General features: G+C 38.3%; 1 protein-coding gene across 3 annotated transcripts in view; it reads left to right on the forward strand.

Annotated features, from left to right (window-relative positions):
- The first annotated feature begins 6,359 nt into the window (after nt 1–6,359).
- Nucleotides 6,360–16,446, forward strand: part of LOC119794922 (palmitoyltransferase ZDHHC18-A-like) — a 28,871-nt gene continuing 18,784 nt past the window's right edge. For all 3 annotated transcript variants that reach the window (XM_038302687.1, XM_038302686.1, XM_038302688.1), the window contains exons 1-4: nt 6,360–6,993; nt 9,224–9,384; nt 14,928–15,077; nt 15,231–15,368. In XM_038302687.1, coding sequence (XP_038158615.1) covers nt 6,752–6,993; nt 9,224–9,384; nt 14,928–15,077; nt 15,231–15,368 — 691 coding nt within the window. In that variant the 5' untranslated portion in view covers nt 6,360–6,751. The remainder of the gene's footprint in view (nt 6,994–9,223; nt 9,385–14,927; nt 15,078–15,230; nt 15,369–16,446) is intronic.

A 16,446-nucleotide genomic window follows, 5' to 3' on the forward strand; every position in this document is an offset into this window, starting at 1 on the left:
CTCATTCCGCTCCGCCAGTATTGCTTCTAAGTCTCTACGATTTAGCCCCAACTCTGCGACTACGAGGTCTACCTCCTCGCCATGCTCCAGCACAAACTCTATGGCTACGTAGTGACGGTTTTCCCCATCATACCCTATATTCACCACTAGTTCTCTGACTTCCACCTCCTCATTATCATCCGCATTGTCAATGATATTAGACTGATTTAAATTACCCTCATCCTCTATCAAGAGCTGGGGCTCCGGGTCAGGATCAACTGGAAGCGCGGCGTCTGGAACTGTTAGGAAAAAAATCGTTGGACCAGGAACATTAATTAAGGAACATTCATTGAAAAGAAATAAATGCTTTATTTTAGGTTGCTGGATGTGCCTGTGTTAGTTTGTCAGGTTTAAGTAGATTTAATCTATAAGAACATCAATCTGTGACCTCACCATCTACTTTGCTGTTGATTAAGAAAAAAAACCTACAATATCCTTTAAATCACAAGACTACCATGAAATTGTAAGTTTTTTTTTATATCTACCAGTAAATGTTCATTTCACTGTTAAATAGAGCTTAAAATTTTAATTTCAGAAATTTATAAATACAAAAATAATAATTAGCTCTAAATGGGCCATTTATTTAGTTTATTTCTACCACATCCCCTGCAATTAAACTAAGCTCCCACTAGGGGGCACACATCCCCACATTGGGAACAAAGACATTAAAGGAATAGTACACCCAAAACATGATTAGCCTTCATTTTCTACTCACCCCCATGCTGAACAACACTCTGGAGTACTTTTTTGATATCTCAAATGCATCTGGAGATCTGGGAGGCTTCTTGCTGTCTGCTGACATTCAAATAATGGAGGTCTATGGTGACCGAGACAGAAAGGTCCATAAAAGTAAAAAAAAAACGTGTCAATATTCCTCCATACTGCTCGTCCAATGTATTCCAAGTGTCCTGAGTGGGTAGCATCCAGAATTTACTCGAAACGAAGTCATTTAGAATGTTTTTAGAGCATAAACAGTAGTGTATAGGATTTCCTGAAAGCGCGCACACGCGCGCTCACGACGCTACGGAAGCCGGCAGACCAAACCAGATGAAAGTACGCATTCAGCGTCTGCTCTGCCAATAATGCAAGCGTAGAAGAAGAAATGTGCTGTTTACCTGTGCAAAGAAAGAAAAAACGAAAGAAAAATATCTGAGGACTTCAGTGTTGAGGAAGAGCAGGAGTTCTTTGCCGAGCTGAATGCGCTGGTTTGGTCTGCCGGCTTCCGTAGCGTCGTGAGCGCGCGTTTGCGCGCTTTCAGGAAATCCTATGCACTACTGTTTATGCTCTAAAAACATTCTAAATGACTTCGTTTCGAGTAAATTCTGGATGCTACCCACTCAGGACACTTGGAATACATTGGACGAGCAGTATGGAGGAATATTGACACGTTTTTTGTGGACTTTTATGGACCTTTCTGTCTCGGTCACCATAGACCTCCATTATTTGAATGTCAGCAGACAGCAAGAAGCCTCCCAGATCTCCAGATGCATTTTAGATATCAAAAAAGTACTCCAGAGTGTTGTTCAGCATGGGGGTGAGTAGAAAATGAAGGCTAATCATGTTTTGGGTGTACTATTCCTTTAAGATGAATTAAGATTAAAGGACATTTTAAGCTGTCATTAAAAATTGTTTTCATTAAACACATACTACCAAATTAGAAATAGTTTCGATCTATAAGATAAATTTCTTTATAAGAAAAAAAAAGGGTCATTGGCTGATTTGGTAACATAATCATCAATCTTTGAAGTTATTTTACTATAAGCAGAAAATTATCCTAATTAACAGAAATAAAGGCTTGATAACATCAAGGTTTAAATTTCAGATCTATAATTTCTCAGAACCAGATTCTCAGCTTATCAGACCCCCTCTTCAGTGCATCCTAGAGTAAAAATAAAAAACTTTTAAAATCAACCATATTTTAACACCTTTGACCATCATTTAAAGTTAAAAATATATGCTATCTTAAAAACTCCTAAAGTTATTTAATGCATTCTACTCAGGTATCCATGGAGACCAATTTGTTTACCACAGCATGGTTTAAAAAAGACCTTCCTTTTCAAGTTCAAATATATAAAAAAAATCCATTTTATCCTGAAATATTTTTTTTGGTATTTTTTCAACCATTTTCACATTAAATTAATCAAAGTTTATTCTCTCAAACCAAACTTTTTCTGTGTTTTACATTGCATTCCTCCCATTTCCAACCAATAAAAAGTAATCGAATACATAGTACGCCTTAAAAAATACTTCTTTTTTTAAAACACTGGTTAGAAACATATCATTTCCTAAACACATTTACTAAACTAAACAACTTGAGATTCTTCATCTCTTTTTTCTTCTTTTTTTTAGTTAAAATTCAGTTAACTTCCAAAATACGCTTTTATTCTCTTTTAATCTTTTATACTCTTTTATTAAATAGGAAAATTAACAGTTTGGCTTGATTATATTTTATGTTAAATGTCCTTCTAATGTCCTTTTATATTTATTTAATGTATTTTTACCAACATTTCCATACAGAGCAAATTTATTTCCAGGGCATTTTTTAAAAATAATAGACCTAGCTCCATCTAGTTTTCAAACATTTCACATAAAATTCAACAAAGATGTTTTTCTGAAACACAAATGTTTTTTTTTTTTCAAATAATTAAATCGCTGTTAACATTTCTGACAAATTCATTAAAAAAACACATTTAATCTCTGAGATGTCATGGATGCTAGATGCTAAGCTAGCTGTCACAACTTCATGAAAAAACATTAAAATAATAATATATATATTTTTTTATTTATATAGTAAAAGAGTGAAATAAACCTTCCAGATGATCTCTCCACAAGTTGTTGTCCTCTGGTGGCGTGCTCATCTTTAACAGTTTAGCAAATCACAGATTGCAGCAGTTCAAGCTTCCAGGTCCAGGTTAGAAATGATCCGTTAAAGATGGCTGCCACTTTTACAGGTGCTCCGTTTCCATAGCAGCGGTTGAGCGTGCGCACGCGCGCGTGCGTGAGAACAACTGAAAAACTTGCTAATTGCAGCTAATTCGCGAAAAACAAAGCATGTTTTTTGTGCAATAAAATAGTTTCATGCTCACCTAAAGGTGAGTTCAGTCAAAGCTGCATTTAATGAGGCAAAGGAGCGAGTTCTAAAGCTTACTGTCCGCTTTCTAAGTGTTTCTACTTTAAATATTGTGCAATAATTCTGAATTTAGAAAGAAATTTCAATCCGAATGAGAGAATTGTTTTTTTTTCCCAATCGTTATTCAGTTTTACATCCATGTACACACCTATTCAGACCTCTGGAGTAAAATAATCTCCACTGTATATGTCCAGTGGGGGACGAAGTACTCAACAGTAGTACTTGAGTAAAGTATTGATACTCGTTGTCTAATCTTATAGATTTTCTGGCTTGAAGAAGTCTTCCACGATTGTTTAAATTCTACTGGATATATTCATAGAACACAGATTTTAACCTCTAACTGGATTTTCACCTTAAGCAATTCAGATAGACACCTAATAACATCTCTTCCAAAACCTCTGGACTTTAAGACATTCCCGTAAACATTGGAGAAGACTTCCTTTTTCAGATAAACATTTATTGCAAGTATCTGGAATATCACTGGACATATGATGAAGCCTAACTGGTGTTATACAGGTTCTCATAAGCCATTTATATTACAGAAGTTTAAATCCTATGTTTATCGTTTGTTTTTGTGCTTTTAAACATGCCTTATTCCAGTCTTCTTAATCTATGCCTTCGAAAGTAGTGCAAAAACTACTTTATACCCTGTGCAATAACCTGTGCAATGACCATGTTAAAGAAGAGAGTTCAGTGGTCCAGAAAAGTGCAGTTCTAGGAACAGCAAAGATACTGCACAGAACCGTCAAGATCCCAGACCCTAGCTTGGAGGAAAAAAGGGTATATATATATACCTGTCATTTAAATCCCACATCAAAGAGGTTTCTAGAATTTCCTTCTTTCATCTGAGGAACATTGCAAAAATTAGAAATATCCTGTCCAGGGGTGATGCTGAGAAACTAGTCCATGCATTTGTTACTTCAAGGCTGGACTATTGTAATTCTTTACTATCAGGAAGTCCACAAACTGTAGTTAAAAGCCTTCAGCTGATCCAAAATGCTGCAGCCAGAGTTCTAATGAAAATTAAAAAGAGAGATCATATCTCGCCTGTCCTGGCTTCTCTTCATTGGCTTCCTGTTAAATCAAGAATAGAATTTAAAATCCTCCTTCTCACATATAAAGCCTTAAATGGCCAAGCTCCATCTTATATCAGAGATCTGATTGTTCCTTATGTTCCTAACAGAGCACTTCGCTCTCAATCTGCAGGTTTACTAGTGGTTCCTAGAATTTCTAAAAGTAGAATGGGAGGCAGATCTTTTAGTTATCAGGCTCCTCTCCTGTGGACCAACTACCAGTTTTAGTCCGTGAGGCAGACACCCTGTCTACTTTTAAGGCTAGGCTTAAAAACTTTCCTTTTTGATAAAGCTATAGTTAGAGTGGCTCAGGTTATCTTTGAGCTATAACTTATAGTTATGCGCTATAGGTGATTAGACTTTTATGAGGACATAGGGCCGATTTCTAATTACTGTCCTTTCTAAGTGTTCTCCTTAATATTGCAAAATTTCTGTTAGGTTTCAATCCTAAGCTTCTGCTTTCATCGCTTTATTCCTCAGAGTACACCTTTAGACCTCTGTATATATCCTGTTCATGGTGTGACGACAGTCTCAACAGTACATACTGTGTGTTTATACCCTTGTTATTATGATTTTGGAAGAAGTTTTCCACGTTGGTCTATTTCTACTGGTAATCAGTAGAACACAGATTTTTCTTGTTATTGAATATATATATATATATATATATATATATATATATATATATATATATATATATGTAAATCTATATTTATATATATGGGTGATATTTATGATACACCGATATTTTTAGATATTTTAAGGTGGTTATTAAAACTATACATTGATTGCATTTTGTGTAATTTGGTGTTTTCTCAGAGATTTTTTTTTGGTACTCCTGCTGTCCTTAGGTTTATGTTTTTATTTTATTTTTTTAAGTTAGTCTGACCCTGTTTTAGTGTCTTTGGTTCCATTGTTCACTTGTGAGGGCGGACTTTTTGAGAATTTATCTAAAAATAACCCAGAAACATTTCATTGTTTATTTTTCTACCTCATGCTTATTTTACAAATTAGGATGATAAATGCAGTATTAGGGCCAGGCTAGAGATTTTTCTTTTCTTTATTTCGAGTATAAAGTCGTAACATTACGAGAATAAAGTCATAAACTTACAAGAAAAAAAGTCACAATGAGAATGGTCGTAAAATTACGAAGATAAAGTCGTTAGATTACGAGAATAAAGTTGTAAGATTTATTGAATAAAGTCGTAAAATTCTGAGAGTAACGTTCTAAAATGACGAGAAACAAGTTGTATTTTATGACAACTCCTACAAGTAGCACTTTCTTCCTTAAAATGAAGAATGTTGAGCATCATGTAAAGTTATACTTTGGCTCTGGTTTGACAAATAAGGAAATCTTTTAGCGCACTAGCATCAAACTGGGCAGGATCTCAAAGTGGACTCAGGTTGCTGATTGGTGGAACTGGTCGAAAGTCATCTGCCTTTCGGAGCTTGAAGATTTCTTTCTGAAACAGATAGTTGTAGGATGACTTCATTCTCGTAATATTACAACTTTATTATCATAATGTTCCGACTTTATTCTGTATATAATTACAACTTTATTATCGTAATGTTACGACTTTATTCTGTATATAATTACAACTTTATTATCGTAATGTGACTTTATTCTCGTAATATTACAACTTTATTCCTGTAATGTTACGACTTTATTCTGCATATAATTACAACTTTATTATCGTAATGTTACAACTTTATTATCATAATATTGCAACTTTATTCTCGTAAAGTCACGACTTTATTCTTGTAATATTACAACTTTACTCTCGTATTGTTATGAATTTATTCTCGTAATATTGCGACTTTATTATCGTAATGTTATGACTTTATTCTCGTAATATTGCGACTTTATTATTGTAATGTTATGACTTTATTCTTGTAATATTACAACTTTATTTTCCTGATGTTACTATTCTTGTAATATAAGAGAAAAAAAAACTCTCGAGCAGTTCGCCTCTAACTATAACGAGTAGTGTGGGGGAGGGGCATGAAAGAGTCGAATCTTTTAGAAGATTTGAGCCACATGAATTGGATCTTAAAATGTGAACTGACTTCCCACGACCAAAAAAATGTAAAAGATGTTTCAAAGAGGTTTTACTGGAAAGTATTAGTAAAAGGAGGGTGATTCGTTGCCTTTATATATAAAGTGTGGATGAGAATTAGGAGCTCTGCAGGTATAAAGGTGGATGCTGAGCAGCTGGCAGGGCTGCTGTGGATGAAGCGGCGGCTCGGAGGAGGAGCAGAGCTAAGCTAACGATGGACAGAGGATTATCGCTTCAGCTCACATTCCCTGTAAACATAAAGGAATTAATAATGAAAAGGCATGGGATTTAAAAGGGACGCCCCAGTTTCTGACTCTCATTTAGTGACCACGCACAGGGAGATCCTCGCGTGTTTCCTCCGTGGAAAGACGGCGCTCCTAACGGCCGGTGGGATGCGGTGATGCTGCGGGTCGGTGCCCTGATCGGGACGGAGCTCCCTCCGTGCTTTAGAGGCCATGAACAGCCGTGACTATCAGCAGATCGACCCGCAGGCACTGCCGACCCCCGCCCACAGCCCGCTGCCCCACCCCGCTGACCGGAGGCAGGAACCGAGGACACCCAGGAGGAAGTGGGAAGTTTTCCCCGGGAAGAACCGCTTCTTCTGCGATGGAAGGATCATGATGGCCAGTGGGTGTGGGGTCTTCCCACTCACCGTGGGCCTTATCCTCGTCACCAGTACTTTATTTTTTATTTTCGAGTGAGTTGTTTACCTCTGTCTCATCTGATTGGGGGTTTCGATCATTATCATTTAATCTGTAGTTCTGTAACATCGGACTCGGAACATTTTTCTTAACTTCGTTATCTAGTTAGTTTTTCTATTTTTCTGTTTATCTAATATAGTGTCTCCTCCATTGGAGAAGCTTTTACATGCTTCCTTATTCTGACATCACATTAGGCAAATACACACGACCTGCTTTCCTTTAGGTGCATTTATTTAATTAAAAAAGCCTGTTTTTGAATGTTTCAGAAATTATTACTAATAACACAAAATATTGAAGCAGATTGTAAGGAGCTAGAGGCAGACTTTCCTGATTTCATGATCTGTATAATATCCAAAGCAGGGGCGGATTTAGGAAATCTTGGGCCCTAGGCAAAGACAGGAAGGGGGCCTTCTGCATTGAGAAAACAGGACATAAAACAGACCCATTATACAGAGACAGAAATTTAATAGAAAAGACATCGATTAGATGTTCTACGTTTTGTCCCTCTCATCTTGTATCTTTTCTTGTTGTTTTCCTTTTTAAATTGTCGTAGTCTCAAAAGTAATGAAAGATTTTTTCCAAGCATTAAGCTCAATTAGCTGATTGCTCCTTCCCAGTCCTTCATTTCACTGCAGACAAGCCATGATCTGCTTATCTGTTCTCCATTTTTCATTTGGATGAAATAATACCTGCATGAATCGTGACAGCAGACAAGATAGAGGAGAGTTTTTATAAATTAAAAAAAATATTAGTTTTTTTTTTATCATTATCAGATATGAAATTATTAGATATGATAAGTTATTCTTATGTGATCATTATCAGAATAATAAAACTGACCAACTTTTCTGAACATTGTTCAGCCTTTCTGTTAGTTTCTAGAAGGTTTGCTCTCTCTCACTGACCGCTGTATAAAACAGCAGAAATTTCTTGATATATCACAGAAAATACATTTTCTTTTTAAATAGCTTCTGTTATACTCTGTGTTGCCTCTGACTTTGAGTTTTTATTTAGTTACAACTTCCACACATCAGAGTGATGTTGTCTTACTGGTTGTCAGGAAAAAGAAGCAAACTTGAATTTTTAACGAAATTATTCTTTATCAGTTTCCGCCAAACAGAAATTTATATAATTTGTGTCATAAATCTCTGTCAATTTCTGTTCTTTAGCAATTCTTTTAACCCAGGTTTCTTTATAATAACCCATATGGCCTTGGTTATGTCAACTGCAGTTAATTAAATATTTCAATTACGTGATCTAGCATCCTAAATGACAAACCTCCACCTTTAAAGCGCAATTATTTTCAATTTTAATATGTAATTTTTGCTGTGTAATAGAATTCTAGATCACGAAAAAAGAACCAGATTCCCACTTATCTAATTAAGAAGCTAATATCTTTAAAAACGCAAACTTCAATGTCTCATCCAAATTTATCTTAGATTTATTTAGCATTTTTAGTTCTTGCTTAAGGTGATTTTACCTCTTATGTTGTTTCTGTTTGTCTTACTGTTAATAGGGTGGTTTCATTAATAAAGAAAGTTACTGATACAATGCAGTTAACTTGGTTCCAATTTTGGAAAAAGAAATTGAACTTTGAAAAACTTCTTGGCCAAAAAAGAAGTGGATTAGATTTTTTTTTCTCAGAATGTAGATTTTTAGGTTTCCGTTTTTTCAGATTTTTTTTTACATATCCACTTCTTTTTAAAATTGCCTTTTACGGACAACATCCTCCACACTCCTGGTGGCGGGCTTTCCTCTGGTTAGACGCATTTCTATTGGTCTGCATGGATGTTGGCAACAACATTTTTATTGGTTGATGTGTTTGTGTCAAGTGTGAGTGTTTGTATTGAGCTTTAAGTAAAGAAATATAATCTTTAAAACACAATAAAATAATAAAAAATCTAAAAAAGGAAAACTTGAAAAACATAAAATCTGTTAAAAAGCTTAATAAAATCTTAGAAAATGTAAAAATTGCTCTCAACACATGTTTTTTATTCAAAAGGTTTTTCAGTTCAGATTGAATATTTTTTTTAATTTCCATATACTAAAAAAATATTCACTCCCTAATAAAGCTTCTATTCTCTCTGCCACCAAGAGGTTCTCCCTCTCAGGGCTTCAGACGGTAATTAAAAGCCTCAGTTATTAAATGAGAGCAGACTGTAAGTCACACTGAGTTTGTATTGAGCTCTAATTAAAGTTGGTCTCTCTCTGCATCTCTGTCCACCACAGCTGCCCGTTCCTGGTCAAACATCTGACGCGCTGTATACCTGCTATTGGAGGGGTCCTTTTTGTGTTTGTGCTCATCACACTGTTCCAGACCAGCTTCACCGACCCTGGCATCCTGCCTCGAGCGACGCCAGACGAGGCTGCAGACGTCGAGAGGCAGATCGGTAAGAAACAGTCCTAAAGGTGGCACATTTTTGCATTTATTTAAAGGAAAAGTCGGTCAGCAAGGAATAATCAATGGATCATTATCTATACCTAAAATAATACGTTTGTGGTGATTTAATGAATTTAGTATTAATCAGCAAAAAATAAAACCATTTTCTTTGCAATCACTAAGCTCCTGGCATCTTCGAGCAGTGAAGTCACGGTGCGGTAAGCCTAGCGCCATTCTCTCCGCTTTAAAAGCAATGGGAACTACTAGACACATCTGCAATCAATAACAATTATTGAAGATTTCCAGAGGACTTCACCATTGAAATTCACCAGAGCTATAGTGAAACTAACAATGCCCACGTACATGGCAGTTGGATGTTGGAATATATCAGGTAAAAGTGAAAAAAAAGAGTTATTTCACCTTTCTGAATCATGATCCTCCACGGACGGGTTTCGTCATTGGATTGCCAACTTACCGCACCGTGACGCCACAAACCAGTTGATGACGGTAGTGCTCTTTGATAAACATGGATTCCTCCAGTAAAGCACATTCAAATGAAAATGACTCTTACTTAAAAACACTTTATCATTTATTGAACAGTATGTAATAGTTTTATATCTAAAGTATTTTCAGAAGTATGAATTCTGAATATGACCGGACTTTTCCTTTAAGTTCGTCTCATTAATGGTGTCAAATACAAACGTTTTTCACCAGTTTCCTAAACTGTTTTTCCAAACTGATGATTTCAATAAACTACAAATCAAATATGTCACTTCTATTAGATAAAGTTAGCATCTTTCAAAGGCTGATTACCTGCAAAAAAAAACAAAAGATTTTGTTCCAGAAGTTTCAATGTGGTCGTGAGTTTTATGTATAGTAAAAAAATATCTAAAATTGTGTTCTCGGCTCCCAGGAACCTCCCACTCAGAGGCAAGGTTTAGGCTGCAGTGATATAAGATACCTACCTGAACCGTGATGTCAGGAATTTGTGCCGTGAGGGGGGAAAATATGGTCCTGAATACAAGCTTCTTATTTGATTTTATTTAGAAATCCTCCAAGTCCGAGGCCATGGTTCTCCACCGGAAAAAGGTGGCTTGTCCCCTTCAGGTTGGAGGAGAGTCCCTGCCTCAAGTGGAGGAGTTCAAGTATCTTGGGGTCCTGTTCACGAGTGAGGGAAGAATGGAGCGGGAGATCGATAGACGGATCGGTGCGGCTGCTGCAATAATGCGGACGCTGCACCGGTCTGTCGTGGTGAAGAGAGAGCTGAGCGAAAAGGCAAAGCTCTCAATTTACCGTTCGGTCTACGTTCCTACCCTCACCTATGGTCATGAAATCTGGATCATAATCGAAAGAACGAGATCCCGGATACAAGCGGCTGAAATGAGCTTCCTCCGCAGGGTGGCTGGGCTCTCCCTTAGAGATAGGGTGAGGAGCTCGGTCATTCGGGAGAGGCTCAGTGTAGAGCCGGTTCTCCTCCACATCGAGAGGAGTCAGTTGAGGTGGCTCGGACATCTTCTTCGGATGCCCCCTGGACGCCTCCCTCGGGAGGTGTTCCAGGCACGTCCCACCAGGAGGAGGCCCAGGGGACGACCCAGGACACGCTGGAGAGACTACGTCTCTCGGCTGGCCTGGGAGCGCCTATGGCTTCCCCCAGCAGAGCTGGAGGAGGTGTCTGCGGAGAGGGAAGTCTGGGAGTCTCTCCTTAGTCTGCTGCCCCCGCGACCCGGTTCCGGATAAAGCGGGAGACGACGAGTACGAGTACGAGTAGAATCAAAACATCAAAAGGCAGCTCTTAACACCAAAAGTCCAGCTACAGTTAAGTCAATGTATTTTCCTGTAACATTTATGACAGAGCAACATGAAGTAGAATGTGATTGTGAGGTGGTAGAAAATTGTGTCATTAAAGGGGTCATAGAATGCAAAAACGAGTTTACCATGTCATAGATGAATAACAATAGTTTATAGGGTGAAATGGACGTACAGTGAAGTTCAAACCCCATCAACGCCTCCTTTCTCTGCTAATCTCACAATTCTAAACCTCCACCATAACACGGGCGAATCTAAACAAATCACCGAATTGTTGTAAACTTTTTTGGTTCATTTGGTTCTGGCCTGGACTTTTGTGATGCCCGGGGGGGCTGGGGGCCAGTAATGCAGGTGGTGGGAAGTACAGGGCCGCCGGTGTCCAGGCTACCGTCACCGGGTCGGGTTTGGTCGCTCCTTCCCCCGCTGCCGTCTTTTCCGTCTTTTCTGGACCAGCCCCGGAGATCATGGCTCGGTTCTTCTGCACTGTAGTTGACCAAAATCACTGACCACTTTGAAATTCCCGCCAGACATTTTTTAGGTATGAAAAGTAGGACATGTTCAGGAAAAAGAGCACATCTGGTCATATGAACAATTTTGATGTTTCAGTCAACGAGTGCTTGTTGCTATGATGAATCTTTGCTCAGCTACTTCTCTCGTTGTAAACCAACCAATCAGCTCCAGCTCATCTAAATATTAATGAGCATACCATAAAAGGTTGAAAACCTGTCGTTTCATTCTTGGGCTTTTAACCAGGCTTGCATTAGGGCTCATAGAACAGCTAATATGCTATTTTCAGCCCAACCAGTGTTAAACAACCTATTCACAGACCTTAAGGACCAGCATCAAAAACCCTATAGAATCGTTCTATGATCCCTTTAAAAAAAAAAAAAAATCTGTGTACAAATTAAAAATGCACCATTTGATCAGTAAATGCTGTTTGCATGTGTTAAGATCCAGATGTTCTGCTGCGGGCTCAGGTGTTTGATGGAGAATGTTAGTGAAAAAAAGACCCAGGAACACAGCAGACAGATGGTGAAAAGCAGAGCTGGATGACCAATCTATCTATCTAAACATTTTAACGTTTTTCTTTTAGGAAAACTTTTTGAAATCCTATCATTAAATCACCCTTTCATTCAACCACCTTTCATTCAACCTCCTTTCGTTTCACCCGACAGGCTGGGCAAGGAGAGTATTAACCATTGAATTAACAGAGATCCATGATAGTTGAATAAATAAATAACTTAAAATATACAAATTTAAAACATGCAAACATAATAATACAATATAAATAATAATGATATAATTAATGATAGAATATATACAATAATAGCAAAATATTTTTTATATATAACGTAATGCTTATGTCAGTATGAAGAAGTGAAACTTTTTTAATCATACCCCTTTACTTCCTACAGTCCATAACATTAACAGTCTTCCCAATTCTTATTTCCGTATTTTCTGACTAAAGAGTGCACCTCACTGCATTTAGAAAACTCAAAACGTACATACTGGGCTGTAGGTCGCTGATATCTACTGAACTGTCCCCCACCAAACCTCAAAGGGGATCTCTACATATCACCACTAGTGTAATGACTAATAAGGATGCTAGCTCTCGTTAGTTTTTTGGCTCCATAAACATCATATACGTCGATATAGGGGCCGATTTCCTGGGTTGGCGCCTCTTGGACGTCTTTGCTCTGGCAATCACTTTGGATGTCGGGGGCTTTGGGTCCCCCGGCACTCTCTTCGGCACTCTGTGGGGGCGGGTCTTTGGCTCTTAACAACCAGTATTGAGCATTTTTCCTTTGGATAAATTGTACATGCACAAGTGAACTCTCACAAACAACTACAGGTGCTTGGTTCCAGGTACTTAGAGATTCACTTTCATACAGAAAGCCAACATTCATATCTTCAGCTACCACAGTATTCATGTCAGATTAAATAATACTACTTATACTTCAGCGATAGTACCAAGGTGTTACTTTATTGTATCTCTTATACTATATCCGTTGGTTGTGCTGTTCTTTTTACATCTCTTTGCAGGTGATGAAGCAGACTGTAGATGTTTTATCGTTATCTCCCTTTTATCTCCTCTTTCTTTCATCTTCTACTTACAGTGCAGTGTCCATATAATCTGTTATACTCCCTGCATGAATTATAATACAGCTATTTATAAGCATAAATCAGGCAGAACACTATGCCGATAGCTGTACTGCTCCACTTGTGAGAGCTAGTTCTGCTGGGCTCTTTTTGGCATCAAGACAATTATTCTTATTGCCACATTGCCAGACAGGACACTGTTAAAAAAAAAAAAAGTGGTAAAGTAAGTCCTGCTCATCTGCATTGGTTTCCTCATTGGGTGATTAAGTCCCCTTGCTCATATAAGGTTATGTTTTAGAACTGGATCCACGGCATGATTAAGCTACAATACAGACCTACACAGAGATTCTGGATGAATGATGCTGTGAAGAAAAATAACGTCCTGCTCAGGTCTTTCCTTCTTTCACTTTAATTTGGGTTCTTTTCAGCAGCTCAACTTTTTTTCCAGTTAAATTTGGCAATCCATCAGTGGTGACTCTGGCAAGTTTACTCCAATGAACAAACACCTGTTCATTTAAGTCCTCTCCTCGTATTGTCCTGCGTTGTCCCCTTCAGCAGTTCCATGCTCAAAAGCTCCTCTGTTATCTCAAAACTTTTATTTATCCCTCTTTCATGTTGTTGCTTTCATTCAGTGCTAGTGAATATAAATTAAAGGACTCAACCTTTTTGTTTAACTCGCTGAGTATATCTTTGTCAATCAGTTCCACATGGCAAGTCAGTGCCCTATATGATAAGCTGATATTTTCAAACTTTACTTTTTGGACACAAGCTGTCTCTACCATGCATTCTTTCAAAATCTCTCATGAGTACTTGACTCTTGAATCCCAGTTTGTTGGTGAAAAAACTTCTGTAAATTAGCTGCCAACCTCTGAGCAGTAGCCACCTGTTCTTATGTTGACTGCTTGCTAGCGCAGTAAGCGTGCTTTGAGGCAAAGTGACGGCTGATATTGTACTATTTGAAAACTGCAACCGTTTCTTAGCGTATCAGACATACAGCTGTTGATTGGACTTCAGTGAAAATATATTTTACTGTCCACTTTTTTTTAAACACTTGGCACTCAGTGTCCGCCCATTTTTACTGAAGAGCGGAAATAGCAGCTGAAAAGTTACATTCCAACAAAGGTACATTTGTCTTGACTAGTTTGCCATCTATTGGGGAAATGAGGGTATTGCAGGGGAAAAGGAAATTACCAAGATTTTTGACCGCCGACCATGGAGGCATAGTTTGGCCATGTCTGGTCTCTTCATCATGTCTGTATACTTTACTGTAAGACCAATTAGAGCCTTTAAAATGACTAAATCTCTTATGTATTCCTCACTCAATACAAATCTTAAAATCATCAGATGTTAAAGTTATAAAACACGTAAACACAGAACAGTTGACTTACTGAAGTATAGCAATTCAAAGAGGTCAAGTGATGTAAATTTGAGAAAAAATAGCTGAGACATTAGATACTGTCATATTATTATATTACAGATCAGTTTAACCAGTCAGATCAGATGCTTTTTTGTGACAGGGAGCAAGAACTCCAACCCATAGTTTACTTATCGGTAGATTTCCAGAAAGACGTCTGAAGGAAACGATAGGGTTGGGCTTTTAGGGCACAAATGTTAAATCTATAATGTATTTCCTATGCCTCTGTGTAGATGACACTGGGAACACCAGCTATCGGCCTCCACCGCGCACCAAGGAGGTCCTCATCAACCAGCAGGTGATCAAGCTCAAGTACTGCTTTACTTGCAAGATGTTCCGGCCTCCTCGCACATCCCACTGCAGCCTGTGTGACAACTGTGTGGGTGAGCTGTGGAGCCTCACACTCATTTAGCTGTCATCAATAATGGAAGAGGATTCACAGTCCCATACCTTCTATGCTGAAACAGTATTCTTTAATACTGTGGCTAGAACAGAGAAGTTCTAATACTTTGTTTTAAAATGTCTTTATCTTGCAGAGCGGTTTGACCATCATTGCCCCTGGGTGGGGAACTGTGTCGGGAAACGCAACTACCGTTTTTTCTACACTTTCATTGTTTCGCTGTCCTTCCTGACTGCATTCATCTTTGGCTGTGTTACCACACATCTGGCTTTAAGTATGCAACATTGTTTTAGCATTCTGCTTAGTTGGGTTGCTGTTTGTAATCTTGCTGCTGATTTGCACTTACACCCTGTTGTATATCTTGGGGATAAATGTGCCAAACTTGAATTTGTGATTGAAGTCGGGCATACACTGTAAGATTTTTGGCCCTTTTCGGGCTGATTTTCCAGTTGTGCGAGAATTTTTCTATCGGGCCGACTTTCAGCCCGATCCTGCATCATGCATTGTTTAGTGTTAAGGGAGTAAAGAGGGGCGATCAGCCTCTCAAGATCACCTCCCGATCAGGAATCGTAAGGTCGGGAGAAAATCAAACATCTTTGAAATTCAGTCAGCCGTCTAAACAAGGATCCTTCTTCTTCCTCTCAGATGAAAACACAGAAGCATGGTGGGGGCGCAAGTGAAATGGAGTTCCTTCTCTTAAGGGTTTTTGGAAACTGTTAAGTAAATGATGTAGGGAATGGTCCATTGATCTGTCCAATGATTGGTCTTGCTTAGGGCCAGGAATCATCCAGTGATCCCCCAAAGAACAATCCAGGGTTTGGTCTAGTAATCCAGTGTTTTTCAACCCTGGTCCTCAAGGCACACTGCTCTGCATGTTTTGGATGTTTCTGAGCTTCAGCACACCTGATTCAGATGATTGCAGTTCAGCAAAGCCTGATAATCTGCTTTCAATTGATAACAGGTGTGTGAAAGCTGGGAAACATATAAAACATGCAGGGCAGTGTGCCTTGAGGACCAAGGTTGAAAAACACTATAGTAATCGTTCCAAGGATTGGCCAGGAATCAGTCAAAGATCAATCCGATAAAAGTGGGCTGTTTTCTCCTTGCTAGGAAGGGGGATGTAACCTAAGTAGAGAGAGTTCAGTATCTTGTGTTGTTTACAGATGATTTTAGATAGTAACACTGGAATGTGACCTGCTGTGACACAGGTAAGGTTTGGGTTTATAGGGGAAAAGAAAGAACTAAATCAAATGGATTAACAAGTATGTCTAAATTAATAAGTGGGTGCCCTGCATCATCTGGGGGGGGGGGGCTCAGCGTGTCAGGCTTATAACAATAGGACCCAGTATTCG

The sequence above is a fragment of the Cyprinodon tularosa genome, unplaced genomic scaffold (genome assembly GCF_016077235.1).
Source record: "Cyprinodon tularosa strain WSP-4 unplaced genomic scaffold, ASM1607723v1 ctg498, whole genome shotgun sequence".
Lineage (NCBI taxonomy): Eukaryota > Metazoa > Chordata > Actinopteri > Cyprinodontiformes > Cyprinodontidae > Cyprinodon > Cyprinodon tularosa.